At 43.7% G+C, this 19,693-nt stretch overlaps 1 protein-coding gene across 9 annotated transcripts in view; it reads left to right on the plus strand.

Annotated features, from left to right (window-relative positions):
* Window positions 1–19,693, plus strand: part of LOC106571599 (CYFIP-related Rac1 interactor A) — a 28,899-nt gene that overhangs the window by 5,111 nt on the left and 4,095 nt on the right. For 2 of the 9 annotated variants that reach the window (XM_014144855.2, XM_045695856.1), the window contains exons 2-8: window positions 11,341–11,395; window positions 16,065–16,144; window positions 17,563–17,684; window positions 17,915–18,020; window positions 18,720–18,856; window positions 19,031–19,108; window positions 19,481–19,597. In XM_014144855.2, the coding sequence (XP_014000330.1) occupies window positions 16,075–16,144; window positions 17,563–17,684; window positions 17,915–18,020; window positions 18,720–18,856; window positions 19,031–19,108; window positions 19,481–19,597 (630 nt within the window). In that variant the 5' untranslated portion in view covers window positions 11,341–11,395; window positions 16,065–16,074. Of the gene's footprint in view, window positions 1–4,383; window positions 4,485–11,340; window positions 11,402–16,064; window positions 16,145–16,331; window positions 16,412–17,562; window positions 17,685–17,914; window positions 18,021–18,719; window positions 18,857–19,030; window positions 19,109–19,480; window positions 19,598–19,693 lie in introns of all 9 variants that reach the window. The other 7 variants (XM_014144852.2, XM_014144850.2, XM_014144853.2 and 4 more) reach the window with 7 other exon arrangements.

The following is a 19,693-nucleotide window of genomic DNA, read 5'->3' on the forward strand; positions in this document are numbered from 1 at the left end:
TGTCCAGGTGTGAAAGGGCAGTGTGGAGTGCAATAGAGATTTGCATGATCTGTTGGGGCGGAATGCAAATTGGAGTGGGTTTCTGGGATTCATTTTTTTTTTTTTTTTAACCTTTTATTTAACTCGGCAAGTCAGTTAACTTCTCTAAGGCCAGTGGGACGATTTCGTCCCACCTACGTAACAGCCAGTGGAATCCCGTGGCGCGTTATTCAAATACCTTAGAAATGCTATTACTTCAATTTCTCAAACATATGACTATTTTACACCATTTTAAAGACAAGACTCTCGTTAATCTAACCACACTGTCCGATTTCAAAAAGGCTTTAATGCTTTACAACGAAAGCAAAACATTAGATTATGTCAGCAGAGTACCCAGCCAGAAATAATCAGACACATTTTTCAAGCTAGCATATAATGTCACATAAACCCAAACCACAGCTAAATGCAGCACTAACCTTTGCTCTTCATCAGATGACAATCTTAGGACATTATGTTATACAATACATGCATGTTTTGTTCAATCAAGTTAATATTTATATCAAAAAACAGCTTTTTACATTAGCATGTGACGTTCAGAACTAGCATACCCCCCGCAAACTTCCGGTGAATTTACTAAATTACTCAAGATAAACGTTCACAAAAAACAAACAATTATTTTAAGAATTATAGATACAGAACTCCTCTATGCACTCGCTATGTCTGATTTTTAAAATAGCTTTTCGGTGAAAGCACATTTTGCAATATTCTAAGTAGATAGCCCGGCATCACAGGGCTAGCTATTTACACACCCACCAAGTTTAGCCCTCACCAAAGTCAGATTTACTATAAGAAAAATGTTATTACCTTTGCTGTTCTTCGTCAGAATGCACTCCCAGGACTTCTACTTCAATAACAAATGTTGGTTTGGTCCCAAATAATCCATAGTTCTATCCAAATAGGGGCGTTTTGTTGGTGCGTTCAAGACACTATCCGAAAGGGTAAAGAAGGGTGACGCGCCCGACGCGTTTCGTGACAAAAAAATTCTAAATATTCCATTACCGTACTTCGAAGCATGTCAACCGCTGTTTAAAATCAATTTTTATGCCATTTCTCGTAAAAAAGCGATAATATTCCGACCGGGAATCTGTGTTTTAGTACAAAGAGAGAGAAACTAAAAACATGGTGTCGCCCCGTGCACACGCCTCAGCTCATTGTCCTCTGATAGACCACTTAACCAAAGGCGCTAAAGTTTTTCAGCCAGCGGCTGGAATTACATCATTCAGCTTTTTCCCGGGTTCTAAGAGCCTATGGGAGCCGTAGGAAGTGTCACGTTACAGCAAAGATCCTACATTTTCAATAAACAGAGCCAAGAAGCCCAAGGAATGGTCAGAGGGTACTTCCTGTACAGAATCTTCTCAGGTTTTTGCCTGCCATATGAGTTCTGTTATACTCAGACACCATTCAAACAGTTTTAGAAACTTTAGGGTGTTTTCTATACAAAGCCAATAATTATATGCATATTCTAGTTTCTGGGCAGTAGTAATAACCAGATTAAATCGGGTACGTTTTTTATCCGGCCGTGTAAATACTGCCCCCTAGCCCTAACCGGTTAAGAACAAATTCTTATTTTCAATGACAGCCTAGGAACAGTGGGTTAACTGCCTTGTTCAGGGGCAGAACGACAGATAATGGCGTTGATGTGACCCACGACCAGCCTTTCAAAGCACTTTGTGTGTTGTGTAGAAGGAAATGGGCCTAATAAATGCTGGGAAATCGACTAACGGTAAGCCTAATTCTCCCTCTGGTAGCCTATTTGAAATGAAGTCAAACACTGTAACCTAATTTGTTAGTTAGCTACATTGACATCGTAGACAATTCTGCCTTGTTTAGGCTATCATATCGATTTGTTAATCTGTGGTTGAAAACGCCTCAACAGTCTTTTGTAAGCCACCTAATGCTTTGGGAACACCAGTTTCCTTATCCTAGTCCTTAACGTGATTCACTTTCATCCTATGTTACCTGCCCAAAAATGACACGGCTACACAGTAACTGTTCAGTCATTAGTCCCAAATAGTTTAGTTGATGACCGGTCAATGGTGGCCCTAAAAACCTGTTTTATTCAGGAGTGGCTGTTAGCCATGCACTCGGTCATATAATGCCATACAGTTCAGTCGTTAGTCGCCTTATGATTTGAATAGACTGGTCAGTGATACAGGCCTAATCCTGGAGCGTTAGCTTGCTAGCTACGCATTCATACCGCTCTTTTAGAGTTCTCTAGCTGGTATCTGATCTTGACTGTAAACCTTGGCCCCTGCATGGCTGCCTGTCTGTTCTCAGCTCCGCAGCGTGCTCATTGATTACAGCAGCTGCTCGAACAGGAGGGAGATTTATGCTGTTTTGGTAATGGTAACAGTCTGTGAAAGTACTGGGAATATTGTTCAGGCGAAAAAGAAGCGCAGTCACCCATCTCTGGGTAGTATGTAATAACCGAATGCGCCAAAAAAGACACCGGGTCAAGTGCAATATTGAGAAATGTATCAAGTTAAGCGAGCATGCTTCGACAATAGTGTGAAAGGGGTCCTGAAACTAACTTTATAAAAGAACAAATCATAACCACATTAATTCATTTAGCTTTATTGTTCAACTCTCTTCCTCTTTTGCAAATTTCTTGATATGTTTTGATTTTAGGTTTTATTTATTCGCACCAAAGAAAATAAGTGAAAGACAAAACAGTACAGATAAAAAAAAGAGTAAAACACTGTGGAGGTGAGGTTGGATGCCCAAAGAGGCTTATGTGAAAACCACTCTTCCCTTATAGGCGGTCTTTCGTTGTATAACTTCTAACCTATTTAACTCGGCGTTGCCGACGACAACCTGCTGGCCAGCAGCTGCAGTGCGACGGTGAGGAATTTGGACCATGTTGAGGAGGAAGTAACGAGGTGGGGCGGCTTAGATATGTTTGACAGCCTGATATGGACCACAGACAAAAAGGGCAGGTTCAACACCTCTCCTCCATAACCACGTGTCACTGAATCCTAAGCGGACCGGCCGGAGTAATGACCTCTGTCTTCAGGCCTAGGCCATATCTCATTCAGACAACACTATAATGGTTATTATCCTCAGACTATACTGTACTAATAATATATTGTGTAATGTGGTTCTAATCGCTCAGTGCTTGTTACGCCAGAGTGGGTTTGATTCTTACATTATCTACTGAATAGCAGTTGCTTAGGATAAAAGCGACTCATTGAAATCTTACGACAAATAGGCCTAACATTTCTGTGCTTACATGTTGGGCCTAGCTAGCTTAGCAAAGCCATAGCAGTCTCCACCCCCAGGGGAAAAAGGCCTGTAGTGAATCTCTCTTCTCTCTCTCTCACACACACTGAGAAATGGCTCCTTTGTGTCTCAGTGCTTTTGACATGCAGAAGCCACCAGAACAGAAGTGCTATTCAGGCCGACGAGGTCGACGTAGGAGGATTTTTTTTTACGCCTGGAGTCCCACGCGGTAATAAACTGGTTGTAAGGGCAGGCAGGGCACTCCTCTCTGGCTCTGAATACCACAGCAACCCTCAGTCTCTCAGTGCCACTGACTGACTTGCTGGCTGGGCTGACTGATTAAAGAGCTCTTGTTTACCTCTGTTTCCTCCTTACCCCTTTAGCTCTGTCTCTCTTTCCACTGTTTGCTTTAATTGAAGGTCTACACTGCTTGGTAAACAAGAAGCCAGACGAGTGAGGCGACGTCTAAAATTGAAAATGTTGCTTTGATGCCGTGACCCTTAACCTCTGTACAGTGTTTGTCAGATGTCATAATCTCCCTCCCTCTTACTACAAATCCACATGTGGGGGCTGCAGTGCATTTGTCTGAGTTCAGCCCCAGCCTTTAGCCCAACGTGCTAATGGGAGTGAGCAGCTGAGTGCCCTTCAGAGGAGGGCTAGTCCATGTGGCAGTCGGTCGGTCAGAGGAAGCAAGGCAACCATGGTGGGTGGGTAGGCAGGTTCCCCTCCACACCCAACCCCCATGCCCTCTGCCCATATAAGGGCAAAACTCAGCCAGCCTCCCTGAAGCTGAGCTCAGCTCCCTAACCCATTACTGGAGCTCCAAGCCTGAGGGAGGCACAGCTCTGCTCTCCTAACCAAAGTTTAAGCCTGGTTTTTCTCGCCAGTCAAAACAGTGTCGCGAGTAAGGTCTTGAAGAATGGATATGAGAGCGCCACATGGTTGTTGTGATAAAGTGGAGCATGCAGTTGTGGGCTAAGGCTGTAGTTGAAATGCTTCAGCCTGAGCTTAATGCGTTTTAGGTTGGTGGCTTGCCTGTGACAAATGATTTTATATGGTAGCTTAAATCACTAAGTCCTATGCCGTTTGTCCCAAAACATTATTCAAATGTTTTTTTTTTCGAAGGTTACCGTGATAGAGGATGTCGGCTAGGCATTCACACAGAACACACTGCCTTGCTACAGAATAACATCCTGTCTACAGTGTTCCAGTACTACTGTACTACAGTGAGTATTTGTCGCTGTCCTCGCGTAACATTCACCTCTTGAGGTTACAGACATGTAAACCAAGGCCGGATGTTAGCCTTACGTAGTCGCTAAATACATATTCACAAGGACTTTTATGGTTCTTTTGGCGTGAAATGTTACTCTAATTGAGGGATTTGGCTTGAGGGTCGTTTTTTTTAACTTTCTGGTTTGTATTCTTACAACGGGCCAAAGGTGAAATTTGTATTATTGGGGAAGTTTTGGGACAAATTGGTGGCTGTCAAAAGACACGCTCTTTACATTTGGTACTACTGTACTGATTAGTAGTAGCTACGCTTGCCAGGCCTTTTTACAAACCTCCTCCGGACAGAAGTTAATTTCAAACTCTAGTGTTGATTTGATGTGCTCTGCCTTGGCCCTACAGCAAGTTTTGCAGTCTTGGTTTGAAACATTTCTAAGACTTGGAAATCTGTTGGTGTTACTTCCATTTCGTCAGTAGTTGGGGAATATACCGTGTTTCCTAACAGCAGTGGAATACAGCCAGGGGAGATTACGCTGACCGTGTTCTGTCCTTTATGAGTAGTGCTCCCCTGACCTCTTCCTCTTTCATCCATCTGTTCAGTGGTCTCTCTCCAGCTGTCCCGAAACAGTCTAAAGACAGTCTGTTCGCCCATTCATGCCGTCATAAGCTCGTCCTTACTCTGATGGTTGGTTTGACGTTTTTGAACCTGCGATTGACGAGTCGGATTCCAAAAGTTACTTCTTCCGTCAACTGGTAATGAACGGTAACTAACATTTTGATAGGCTGTATGACTAAGCTAGATGTTCAAACTAACGGTTGAATTAGTGGGTTTCTAAGCCGCTGAGTTGCGTGGTGTGTACAAACAATGGAGACAGACAGGAAATTCATCTTTCTGTTTTTTTTTGTACATTTTAATTTGGCAAGCTTTTGGCTTTTTTTGTCTTTTTTTTTCTCTTCATGTTCAGCTCAGCAGCAGTCTGTCTCAGTAGTTACACTGATTTGAAATAGTCACCTGGGTGAGAACTTTCTCCCACGCCGTTCAGGTCGAGTTCAGCTAGTTAGCAGGGTTTGTGCAGAGGAAGAGCAAAAACAGCGTTTCCTGCTCTCTTTGGTATTGATTTGTGTTTAGACTGTCTTCAGGCACAGCGCAATAGCAGGGTGTATATGTCCTTGACAAATGTAGGACAAGCGGTGACATGATAGTTATAGACAATGTGATGTGTAGACTAGATTTTTTTATTTTTTTATTAACTCAAGTTAGGCTAATTTGCTAACACAAACCTCTAAAGATGATATGTAACTAATTAATAGCAATTGCTCCTAATATTTATTGGCTGATATAAGAATTTACAGAGATGAAGGAAGTTGTATTTCAACTATCAGATAAGGTCAGAATTGCTAATATGAAATCAGACTTTGATCTGGAGTCTACATCTCAAATGAGACTGATTGTGACGATAACGCTGAACTTTGTCCCTTTTGCCCGTCAACACATCTTGGTGCCCTAGTCCAAGCAAGGGATTGGTGGAAATAAGCATATTAGTGTTGGCATTGTGTTCAGTGCTGGTTTTGGGTCAATTCTGTTTTGGCCATTCAATTGAAATGAATGAATGAATGAAGGTGATTTTTCTTATCCGGAACGAACAGGAATTGACCCTTACACCTACTAAGCCCCAGCTTCCGAATGGCTCAGAATGTGTTCTGTCAACGTGTCTGGTAAAAACAATGTTTAAATAAAAAGATCATATTCCTAAAGAAAAAGGATGTGCTCTTAACTAAATCATATCCACTGCTTCAGTGAACAGAGAGGAGACAGGCTAGACTGCCATGCTGTTGTCGTGCAGAGTTGAGATGGCAAGATGGCCTGGTGTTTTGACACAGTCGTTTACTCGTGGGACGCTGTTGATCTTCCAGTTCATTGAACCTCCATCACTAACCCTGGGTTGACCCTGGAGAGAGTGCGCCAGTCTGTCGGTTAAGAGCTGCTCACACTAAGCTCAGGCAGATGTCTCGCCACAGGAAAAACACTTTGCCAAGAACCGAGGAGTGCTGTTGCTACGCTGTACACATGTACACACATGCACAACACACAGGGAAAGAGACGGACATCTTGGAATCCTGAGGCGGCAGCATGGGGAGAGCACCACCTGGGTTTTGCCAGACTCCCATTGACTCCCCTTGGGTGACCTCCATTTTGAGCATTGTCTATCGCTCTCCTGCTGGAGGTGGGGAACATTCTAGTGAATAATGGATTCCCAGGTGAATTCTGGTATCTCAGTTAGCTCGTCAACAACAGACCTTCTGACTGACACACTAGCCAGGCCGTGACTATGGCCAACATTTCTGTATTTTCACATTTGCCTGTAGCTATGATAATAAATTCATGCCATACAAAGAGTTCTTTTGACTCTGACGGAGTCATTAAGTGGCCTACTTAGGCCTAGACGTCTCTCGCTCTTTCTCTCTCTCTCTCTGACTCAGAGAACTGTGTTTGTCTCACTCATTCACTCTCGCGTGTCACTGAAAGTGTCTGTGAAAGATGTTCCTCAAATCTGTCTGCTTCTGGGATGACTGAAGGGAAGTCGTCGTCCCCTGGGCTGAATGAGAAGCAAGATGAGAGGGGTTCTCTCTGGTCGGCTTGGAACACATTGAGTAGCATCAGAATTGAGTAGAATGTCTGACTGAGTGTTCTGGTTCACTGTGTCAGTGAGGAACAAAGAGCTGGTGAGGTGTGTGTGTGTTCTCTCCCCCCCCCGTGGGGTTCCACTACAGAAATGTCATCTGCCTGTGCTCCCCCGTCCAATGGCCCGTAGTAGCCATGGCAACAGTTTAGCACCTAGACAGGAGGCTCTCAGCAAAGTGTGACTGTGCGGAGGTGGATCACGTTGTCCCGAGTTCCTGACAGGAGAGGAGACCCTAGAGGTCAGAGGGGAACACCCATTATCCATGACACTACTACTAGTCTGACAGATCAATCAGCATTCGACTAGCACCACACACACTGGAAGTCTTTTGTCGTGTTACACTAGATAGTTAGCCATTGTGATGTAGCCTTAGCATACGTCTTAAGCTCATTAGCAGTGTGTGTGTCTAAGCAGACTTTTCCTGTAGACTCTTCGTCATAGCCTGGTCCCAGATCTGTTTGTGCTTTTGTCTACTCCGTTGTCGTTAGCATGACCATTCCATAAGGAGTTGTCAAGAGAGCAGAAACAGCCTGGCACCCAGGCTAACTTCATCATGCTAAGGAGAAGTTCGAGAGACTGGCCATGATTCAGCGTTGAATGTCCAAAGCCTTTCACACTCTCTGCTAGAGATGCACACCATCCTATCTCTTCTGATCTAGGTACAACACTGGTGTTTGTTATTACTGTGGTAGGGTCACCGGGCTGGAAAATTCCACTCTGCTGAAAAACATGTTTATTTTCTTGTATTCTCTCTCTATCCCGACGGGCACTATATTTTATTTTTAGTGCTCTACTACTTTTTGACCAGAGTGCTATGGGCCCTTGTGAAAAGGAGTGGACTAAATAGTTAATAGGATGCCATTTGGGATGCAGATAGTCTCTCTTCCTGATTCCAGTACCTGCTGTGTGTCTTCCAGGGGAAACGCAGACTGAATCTCTCCATTCCAGAAAGAGAGAGGGAGAAAGAGGGAGGGAAAGGGTCTGTTTCGTCGGTAAAATGTGTTGGATGGAGTGGCCTGTGCTGTACACATGGCGCGTTGGCTGCCTAGGTGTATCGTGTGTGGTGAGTAATGGAGTGTCTAGTGTGTCGAGGACAAGACAACTCGTGCGTTGAACCACCGGGATCCTCCTGCTTGCCACTATGCCCATATAAGGACTTCTGCGCCACCACTACAACAGGCCCCATAGGACCAGCCCAGCCCTCTCCATCTATTCCCTCGCTCCACAGCCAGCCAGGTTGGATTATGAGAGACAGACATCATGAGAGACAGACGGACCTGCTTCTTCTACCTCCCTTGTCGTCGGTCACAGCAAATAGTCCTCACCCCCAGACCACCATAGTCCCTGAGGTGTGGGGGGGTGAGGACTATTTGCTGTGACCGACGAGGAGTGAGGTAGAAGAAGCAGGTCTGTCTCGCCGTCCACTCCAGAGTGTGTTTTCTGTGACCCACCAGAGCAGGAGGCTAAGGGACTGTCATCAGGACCAGAGGCCTTGAAGCGGAGCTATAAGCTTGGGCCTTAGGTCATGCGCTGTCGTTAGAACCGAAGCCTGAGTCTAAGGGAAACCCAGTAGACTGAGTAGTGTGTGTGCGCTCGCGTTTCTGTGTCGTAGCAACATGCAAGTGTCTTCGCTGACTTTTTCAACCTCTCCCTGACCAAGTCTGTAATACCTACATGTTTCAAGCAGACCACCATAGTGCCTGTGCCCAAGAACACTAGGGTAACCTGGCTAAATGACTACCACCCTGTAGCACTCGTGTTGGTAGCCATGAATTGCTTTGAAAGGCTGGTCATGGTTCGCATCAACACCATCATCCCGGAAACCCTAGACCCACTCCAATTCGCATACCGCCCCAACAGTTCCACAGATGACACAATCTCAATCGCACTCCACACTGCCCTTTCCCACCTGGACAAAAGGAACACCTATGCGAGAATGCTGTTCATTGACTACAGCTCAGCGTTCAACACCATAGTGCCCACAAAGCTCATCATTAAGCTAAGTACCCTGGGACTAAACACCTCCCTCTGCAACTGGACCCTGGACTTCCTGACGGGCCGCCCCCAGGTGGTAAGGGTAGGCAACAACACATCCGCCGCACTGATCCTCAACACTGGGGCTCCTCATGGGTGCGTGCTTAGTCCCCTCCTGTACTCCCTGTTCACCCACAACTGTGTGGCCAAGCACGACTCCAACACCACCATTAAGTTTGCTGATGACACGAGTGGTAAGCCTAATCACCGACAACGATGAGACAGCCTATAGGGAGGATGTCAGACCTGGCAGTGAGGTGCCAGGACAACAACCTCTCAATGTGAGCAAGACCAAGGAGCTGATCGTGGACTATAAGAAAAGTAGGGCCTAACAAGCACTCGTTAACATCGACGGGGCTGAAGTGGAGCGGGTCAAGCGCTTCAAGTTCCTTGGTGTCCAAATCCCCAATTAACTATCATGGTCCAAACACACCAAGACAGTCGTGAAGAGGGCATGACAACCTTTTCCCCCTCAGGAGACTGAAAATATTTGGCATGGGTCCCCAGATCCTCAAAGTTCTACAGCTGCACCACCGAGAGCATCCTGACCGGTTGCATCACCGCCTGCTATGTCAACTGCTCGGTAAGGCGCTACAGAGGGTAGTGCGAAGTTCCAGTACATCACTGGGGCCAAGCTTCCTGCCATCCAGGACGTATATACTAGGCGGTGTCAGAGGAAGGCCCTAAAAATTGCCAGAGACTCCAGCCACCCTAGTCATAGACTGTTCTCTCTGCAACTGCACGGCAAGCGGCACGGGAGCACCAAGTCTAGGTCCAAGAGGCTTCTAAACAGCTTCTACCCTCAAGCCATAAGACTGCTGAACAATTTAATGAAATGGGCACTCGGACTATTTACATTGACGCGCCCCCGCCCCCCCATTTACATTAACCTGTACCCCCGCACATTGACTCGGTACCAGTACCCCCTGTATATAGCCTCGTATTGTTATTTAGTCAATATTTTCACAACTTTTCCATGAACTGCACTGTTGGTTAAGTGCTTGTAAGTAAGCGTTTCACGGTAAACCTGTTTTTATTTTTTGGCGCATGTGACAAATCAAATTTGAAATGTGTGAGTGTACTTTAATCCTGTTTGTGCGACTGCTGCTAACACACACTTTTGTCATCTATGTTTGTGTGACAAATCAAGAAACGGGGATTGGTGTTTTCTCTCGTCTCTGTGAAACCAGCTCAGCACGTGTTACCTAGCTCTTTCTCTTTCGCTCTCTACACCTTGGCTGGGTTGTGTAATGTATTCAGGGTTGCCCTGTTGGTTTTCCTTTCCCTGCCTACATGTTGGCACACAGTGGTGGGAGAAAATGGGTGCTTGTGTTTTGCTTCTTTTCAGGATTTCTGACATACTTAGGTTGGCCTATATGGGTGATTTGTTGTACTTTTTACATTTACCTAGTCTTGCACATTTGTATTTTAATATAGGGCCATTACACGGTAACCGAATGATGCTGAGACTCTTTTTATTTTCACTTTAAAAGTATGCCAAACAAACTAATGATTGCAAAGTTAAACCATACAAGGACTACTTTTAACAAGTTCTACAGAACATTTTACAAAACCACATCTACTTGAAAAGGGCAGATGCAAAGTTTGGACTGTTTTTGCTGCCATTCTGTTAACAAAGTTTGCATCTGCACTGCCCTGCAGCCTAATTTCCATTCCAATACCTCAGTATTAGATGTGGGGGATCTGATGGTGAACTGACAGTGATGGAATTCTGACGGCCCAGTAAGCCATACAGTATGTGGGACAAATACAGAACGTGACATACGTATCTTGACTCATTACAACGGGGCCAGGCTGTGGCGTCTCGCATGTGCTCTGTGGCAGTAACTGTAGTTGGTGCGTGCGCCTTCCCTGCAGACTAGGTCTGGGTCTTCAGTGGGCTCGGAGGATGTTAACCTGGGACAGCTGAGAGATGCCTTTTAATCATTGTGTCTATTAGGAAACCTAATATTGTTTGTTTGAGCGTACACGCACACACCTAGTCAAAGATGCCTAACAAGATGTCTACACTTCGCTGTTGATCTGACACTCGTTGACAGTGCTTGCTTTTAGATGTTCAATGCACTATATTATGCACGACAATGAGATATTGACAGAAGCTGTCTTTGTTTTTCAGAAACCAAGAATAAGTGGATGCTCTAGAAGGGAAGCCAAGTCCTCCGCCAGATAAGGTACAGGTAACCGATCTCTATCACAGTTTAGCTACGCCTGATCCCTGGGCCTGTGTTCATAAGGAGTGTCAGAGTAGGATTGCTGATCTAGGATCATGCCTCCCCCCTTTTCCTTATTATCTTATTAATTCTGATCTAAAAGGCAGAACTGATCCTGGATCAGCACTCCTACACTGAAACGCAATACACAGGCCCTGACCTCACCGCCACACTAGACTCATTCAGTGACGCAATACGACCCTGTAACAATGTTCCTGTGGTTTTCATGATTACATGGTACTTCGTCTAAGATTAGCTTCTTTGTTATGTAATATACACGACTTTCTCTTTGAATCTGCGGCCATGTCCTCACAGCTATTTGGTAATGTACACACTGAAACATGTTTGAGGGGGTTGGGCCAATGATGTTTGTCTATTGGTTGCACAGACCCAGATAGTGTACTCCTGCATGAAAACCCACTTGAAGTGGAATGTTTTAAGACCTGGGTCGTGTTCAGCAGAGCACAATGTTGCCAAATGTTTTTTCATCAGGAAAACTAAACTAAAATGTATGTTCTTATTGGACAAGTTCCTGTTGCACAGTTTCATAGTTTTCTCCCATTCTGTACTGAACACAACCCAGGAGTAGGACTAAATCGTGGTCTGGGCAACCACCCTTGAGGGTTTAGTTATAAATTTACTGCAGTTCTGAAATATGTGCACCAAAGTGATATCCTGGCTTCAACCCAGAGCAGAAGTTGTGGTTTGGTTTTTTTTTTTCTCTCGGCACTCTATTTTCATCAACAGAGGTTGTTTCAATATAAACGCAGCGAGGAAAGCCGTTTAGCATTCCACTCATTTCGACTTTAATTGCACTGAGTTTTAATTATGAAGCACAAAGCGTGACAACCAGCGGCAATAACGTTCACTGTTCTATTTGTCAAAGTGAAATCAGGACAGTGTTATGGAGCATATTAAACCAGCCCTACTGAGGGCAACTCACACAGCAGAGAAAATTAGAAAAACAACCATTTTAGACTTGACATTTAGACAGGCTGTTAAAGCAGTATTGCTTTCTGACCTCCTAAAAGACTTCCCTTTAAAATATGGGTTATAATGATACACAAGGCCCTTTTCTTAAAGGGGATTTTTTTTAATTTTTTTTAATGGCTGGCAGAAAATGTGTCTTAAGACTTCTTTAGTGAGGTATTGTGTTTCCAGGTTGAGCCAATCCAAGACCAGAAAGAGGGGAAGATTTTAAATCACTCGATCATTGGTTTTCAGGTTAAAACATGCAGCTAAATAGTTGACAGTGGAACCGAGCATGTTTGAATTCCCCTCCATATTTACCGTTCTGTCAGTGAGAGGCATCGGAGGGTTACGCTGGAAAGGCCTTGTCTAACAGGCTTCCTCACTAGGCTTCCTGCTATCTCACACCGCTAAGGTCTCTTATCCTAGGATTTCTTTGAATGGGAACATGTTTGTAGTCAGTGTTCCTGAGATTTAGCTGAACTTAGGCCTACTATCCGGTAAGTTCCAGGGCACAGTAAGGTGACTAATGCAGCCAGTCAGCACAATGTTGTTACTATGGTGATGCCCAGCCTAACTATCTCCCTCTCTGAATATTAGCTTGTGCTTGTTTAGACTGGCCCTGGGCCTGGCCTTGTTGATTTTGGTTTTCTTCTTCCCGTTTCTGTGTGACGCATGAGACTGAGACGAGAAACGTTAGTGAATCTACAGAGTCCATTTGAGCCTGATAAACAGAATCATCCAGCCTGGCCAAGGCAAAAAGAAACAGTATTGTGTTGCACATTCTCCTCTCTTCTCCACACAGCTACACTGGGCCTCTTCCCAAATGGCACCCAATGTCCTATGTAGTGCACTACTTTTGACAGGGACCTTGAGGCTCTGGTCAAAAATAGTGCCGCAAAGTGTGGGGAATACAGTGCCATTTGGGACACGGACTGGAACTTTGACAACTGCAGTTGGTCTCCCACTCGAGGCTTTTATACTAACACCCTGATTCAACTGAATTGGTGGTCTCTATTCTAGAGGCCACGGTTAGCTGAATTGGTGGTTAGTGCTGGAGCAAAAGCCTGTATACCATACAGCTCTATCTAGAACTGCTGTATGCAGAAGTTATGAAAGGAGAGAAACAAACCCAGTAGTCGACTCATCTAGTACATTCAATGAAGCACTGTACTGGGAATAAGCTACATGAGCCAACAGCAGCCCCTAGTGGGCAAAAGTGATGCAAAGGTGATGCACCCCTCAAATGGAATAAACTGGATAACATTCTCAGGAGTATGCGAGTGGCTGAAGATTCCAAAAGGGATTGATTGACTTGTCGACTTACGTATGCATTCTTGTTAACTGTTAGCCTATCACTTTGAAGAGCTTTCCGTTAAGAGAGATGCAATGTGGGAGACATACAGCGTGATGATCATGTGCAAAGCACACTGTAACAGTGGGTCTTTGTATCACCAACCTAATAGTTACTGTCTGGTATCTGGAAAAAGCAGCATTAATATATCACTGTACTGTGTGTGAATTCTCTACAACTGAACACCTGGATATAGCCTACTAAATAGTACGTAGACATTCCTATCAGCTTTACTAACACCCTTAGCTAATGGACCAATCGAACCACAAAGCACCTGCGTAAGTAGACCCAAACAGCCAATAGGGCTGACCATTCACTCCCTCCCCCTTCTGTTTGGTCCAGCTGTGACTGCATTACCCCTTGTTGGGAACCACTGCTTTAGATCACCCTCAATGGTAATCATGTTCACTAGCCTCTGATGTACCTAGCCTGGTGTGTAATTATGTTATAGTGACCACCCGGAAAGCAGTGCTTAAAGTCGCCTATCCTCTGGAAATGATTACCACCTGTTGCCTCCAATGAAATGGTTTAAAGAGTGTCAAGACATACCCCTTTCCTATTGATTTAACAAGACTGTGCTCTTCAAAGGATCTGCCCTTTTTTTTTTTTTTCAATTTTCACCTTAAATTACATATCTAACTGTCTGTAGCTCAGGACCTGAAGCAAGGATCTTCTTGATACCATTTGAAAGGAAACACTTTGAAGTTTGTAGAAATGTTAAATTAATGTAGGAGAATATAACACATTACATCTGGTAAAAGATGATACACAAAAAAAAATAACATTTTGTACAATTTTTGAATTGCAAGAGCGAGGCCATAATGTATTATTCCAGCCCAGGCGCAATTTAGATTTTGGCCACTAGACGGCAGCAGTTTATGTGCAAAGTTTTAGACTGATCCAATGAACCATTGTATTTCTGTTCAAAATGTTGTATCAAGACTGCCCAAATGTGCCTAATTGGTTTATTAATACATTTAAGTTCATAACTCTGCACTCTCCTCAAACAATAGCATGGTATTCTTTCACAATAATATCTACTGTAAATTGGACAGTGCAGTTAGATTAAGAAGAGTTTAAGCTTTGTGCTAAAATCAGATATGTCTATGTCCTGGGAAATGTTATTGTTACTTACAACCTCATGCTAATCACATTAGCCTACGTTAGCTCAGCCGTCCCTCGGGGGACCCACCAATCCTGAAGAAGAGAGAGGACTTCATCTTCTAAAGGCTGGACCTTAAGATCCTCTGTTTTTAATTGTGTCAGGCCTCCTAAATACACACACACTGTGAGACATAGAGGAGCCACTGTGTTATTCCATTACACAGGCCTAGTACATGGAGTCCATAAACGCCTAACCCACAACTAAATCACACCACTATATTTTGATGTAGAGCAGTGGTTCTCGACTGGTTTTGCCTCTGGTTGAACCAGGTTGTCTCAGTCGAGACCCAATATTCGCGTTGCGAAAAATAATTGGCAAAGTACAATCTGGAAAACATTTTTTTTTGTGCTATATTGATAAATGTAGCAATTTATATGACAATCCCTTGTCATATAAATTGCTACATTTATCAATATAGCACAAAAAAATTGTCATTGTCAATAACATTTTGCCCATATTCTTGAATGTTCATGAACTCTCGTTTTGAGACTTCAAACACCAAAATGGCACTGCTAATAATAGCTCCTATATTGAAAATACTGTGATTGAAGAAAAACATTTAAGAGATTAAATGATTCCAAAATGTTAGTTCAATATCGTTTCTACACACTTTCTACCTGGTTTAAGTTGTTTAAGTTCAGACTGGAGTCTATATTTAAAAATAAAAAATGGCTCACACTCACGACCCATTCAAAAAATGTGTGTTGCGACCCACCAGTTCTGAATCGCTGAAGACACCCCATATTATAACTGTAACACACACACACACACACTGGTGAGAGAATGCTAATGGACTGGAATGTTTGACAGCGGCCTCTAAAATATTGTTTTCACTCTTGAGTGTCTGTGTGAGAGAACCACTTACCAGTCAGGCCTCTGCGATTTAGTGACTTTCACTTTACACAATGTTGTCGCTGTGGTTATCAAAGTCTATAAAGGACAGAAACGAGTTGAAACAACCTCTGTACTATATAGTACTGTGAAATGTGTTAAATGCGTTCTCTCTTTATAATCACTGAATGTTTTTACCACAGGGAATGTTCTCTTGAATAATTTGACACATTGAATTGTAAATATATTCAACTGCATCTAAAAGGATTTTTACCTTTTTTTGTTTTATCATTCTTTTCATTTTTGATCAGGTTTGCTGGAATGGGTAATCTTCTAAAAGTCCTAACAAGGGAAATAGAGAACTATCCACATTTTTTCCTGGACTTTGAAAGTAAGTCTGAAGGAGTGTGCAGGAGGTTGTAACCATGAAACTCTTCCCGTAGTCCGTCAGTAAGCAGGTGGTTTGTATCTATGGGTCACTCCTGGACCTAAAGTTGTGGCGACGTCTCTGTACTTGTCTCGATCTCTCTAACACGGCACACACCTCCCTTTTCTTCTCTCGCTTTCCTCTCTTTCAGAAACCAAATGGGGAATCTGTTAAAAGTGCTCACTTGCACTGAGCTCGAGCAGGGGCCAAACTTTTTCCTTGACTTTGAAAGTGAGCACAGCTTTCGCCTGGCCTGGGTTCTTCTTCCTTCTCTACAGCTTCACTTCTGTAGAACTACAGTACTTTACTAAGCAGGGTTTTGGGACAATTTCAATTCGTTTCCAATTAGGATTTTTTTATATATTTTTTTCTCCATTGGCTGAAATGAAATGGAATTGTCTCTGTCCCTTTTTTTTTTTTTACTAACCTACCTGCATGTTTCATAGTCCCTCTGCTCCTAGAACACCCCATTGCTTGCCTGTCTATCATCTAACCAAGTGATATCTATTTAAAAGCCGGCGTTTTTGTTTTTGTACGCACCATGTCATCTTCCTCATGCCAGTGAATGACTCATTAGAAAAATATATTCTCGTATTGGATGTTTGATACGTCCTGACCTCCTATTGGTCTTTGCTTGTCCTGCTAGTAGAGCTCTTTAGACTAGGCCCAGATGCAGCTGGAACTAGCGTAGTGGTCGTTAACCAATAGCGTCCATGCATCTCCATTGCTTCATTGCCTTGCCCTCTTCCTACACATAATATAGGTTAGACACAACAAATATCCTGTTTTTAGCTTAAAGTCACACAAATGGGGGATGTACTCACACCAAGCATATTCCTTAGTGGTAACCTCATTCATCCCTTGTTGTCATAGCGTCAACATCACTCTTTATCTACCATAGAGGAAGGGAAGGAGGGGAATGTTTTACAACGCAAATTCTCCCCACAGTCAGTATTGTAACTAATGTTCTATATTTAGCCTTTGTCTGAAAATATTGTCGGCTACTGACTGTTTTAGCTGGTTTACCACAGAGTAGCCTTGCCTTTGTCTCGTCGTGCTTTAAGTTTAGATTTAGTCTAGCTTTGATTCCAGAGATTCATATCTGTCGGGTTTACTGAATGTTTTTTTAGAATTCCCTGACTAAAGTAAATTGATTTAATTATATGAATTGCTTAGGTGCGAGAAAAGGGCCTATACGTACGTGATTTGTTTTCGACAAACCGATAAAATCATTGGAACTTCCCTATTCCTGTAAACGTTCAGTTTGCCTCATCACATAATCATTAAAAACCAAAGTGTCAGAATGTGTATGAGTTTCATGTACAGTGTTTTGTCTATGTGCTGCCTGTTAGCTAGCCAGGCTAACTGTTGTTGTGTGGCAGATGCGCAGCCTACAGACTGTGAGAGGGAGGTATGGAACCAGGTGAACACGGTGCTCCAGGACTCGGAGAGCATTCTGTCTGGCCTACAGGCCTACAAGGGAGCAGGACAGGAGATACGAGATGTATGTATATCTACTGGATAATGCTGACACGCACACCGTCGTAGACATAGGCTATTCATATTCAGCACACACACAAACTGAAACAAACCTATACATTTATCGTTCTGTTAATGATCTCAATGACTTCCAATTCTCTGACCTGTGTTTTATTTTTATTTTTTAAATATTTTTTTATATATATATTCCATATAGATGTATATTTAACCATTTGTCTGTATGTGTGTCCCCAGGCCATTCAGAACCCCAATGACATGCTCCTACAGGAGAGAGCCTGGAACTCAGTCTGCCCCTTAGTCATACGGCTCAAAAAGTTCTACGGCTTCTCCCTGAGACTAGGTCAGTGCAACATTCAATCCCGCCACGAAGAAGCGCAGAGGGGGGTGACATTTTAGAATTACTATCAAAAGCCAATCAATCCAATTTGGTGACGGTGCTGTACTGTTATCTTAAAGGGGATTCTCTGGTACTTTTGTATCCTTTTTAGCCAAGTAGTTCTGAAAGTGGTTCCCCCCCTGAAAATGGCGTACTGCGTCACGCAAGTGCAGATAAGTGCACCACGTCGTTGCTCTCTCTCTGGCTCCATGATGTGCCTCTTGCTAGCTGTCACTCATATGGCGAGGGGCTGAAGCTCATTGGTTAAACTTGAATTTCTAGGGGGCTGGCCCATGCGGGGAAACATTTTAGTCAATGGCGCAGCACAGCTTCTCGAAAAACAGTTGCTTTCAACCTAGGGATTTCATGGCTAATTGAGGTAAAACAGTAATTCCGCAAAACATGATACACTTATAAACTACACGTTGGCACATCAACCCAAAGCGGGAGATAAAATACTTACGCTCCTGAACTTTGATGAATTCTGTCTTTAAGTGTAGTCTTTTTCACATTTGAGACCTAAAGTATTTTTGATAACCTAGCCTCTTTCCTTCTCCTGGTATGTGTAGAGGGGGCCATGTGTAGCCTGCTGGAGAGCCTGGTCTGTTTTTAAAACCTCCCTCATGTTTGTAACGTAACATCCGCGTGTTTCTGCTCCTGTAGAGAAGGCTCTCCAGAGCCTGCTGGAGTCCCTGACGTGTCCCCCCTACACCCCAACCCAGCACCTGGAGAAGGAGCAGGCTCTGGCCAAACAGTTCGCTGAGATCCTCCACTTCACCCTGCGCTTCGATGAACTCAAGGTCGGACTGATGTGACTGCTGTTGGAACACTACGTCGTCAAACCACACTTTTTGAATTAAACACACACATATCATTTCTGTAAAAGTGCAGTGTTTTGCACCTGTTTTATTCCCTCCGGTAAAGAGTTCCTACATTGTCTGTTGGTGCTTGAATGATTGTCCTTTGTCTTTCAGATGCGAATTCCTGCCATTCAGAATGACTTCAGTTATTACAGGAGGACAATCAGTCGAAATAGGATAAACAACATGAATGTGAGTCAGAGAAAGCACTGTCATTTCTAGGGTTGCAAAAATCCTGTAACTTTCCCAATCCTGCAACCGGGATTTCTGAAAAACTTGGCAATTTTGGGGAAGTTACCAGAATTTTGCGTCCCTAGTCATGAGCTATTCTGTCACATTGGATCTAAAATAGACATCTGTTTTTTTTGTTTTATTTGGCCTGGTTCGCAGTCTGAACTCCATTGTCGTTGACATCCAGTCTCGTCTGCCTTGGAGCTAAAGATGGATCAGACGTTGAGCCTGTCTGTTTTACGCCTGTCTGTTTTACGCCTGTCTGTTTTACGCCTGTCTGTTTTACGCCTGTCTGTTTTACGCCTGTCTGTTTTACGCCTGTCTTGTCTCTAGTTGGATATCGAGAGCGAGGTCAACAATGAGATGGCCAACAGAATGTCACTGTTCTACGCCGAGGCGACGCCCATGCTGAAGACCTTAAGCACAGCTACGACAAACTTCGTAACCGAGGTGCGAGACTAGTCCTTTTCCTCTCTGTTAGCTGCTCTGCGATACGATTTGATGGTCAGATTTGTGTTTAATTTGATAGCAGCACTGTTCAGTCTG

The sequence above is a fragment of the Salmo salar genome, chromosome ssa15, assembly GCF_905237065.1.
Source record: "Salmo salar chromosome ssa15, Ssal_v3.1, whole genome shotgun sequence".
Taxonomy (NCBI): domain Eukaryota; kingdom Metazoa; phylum Chordata; class Actinopteri; order Salmoniformes; family Salmonidae; genus Salmo; species Salmo salar.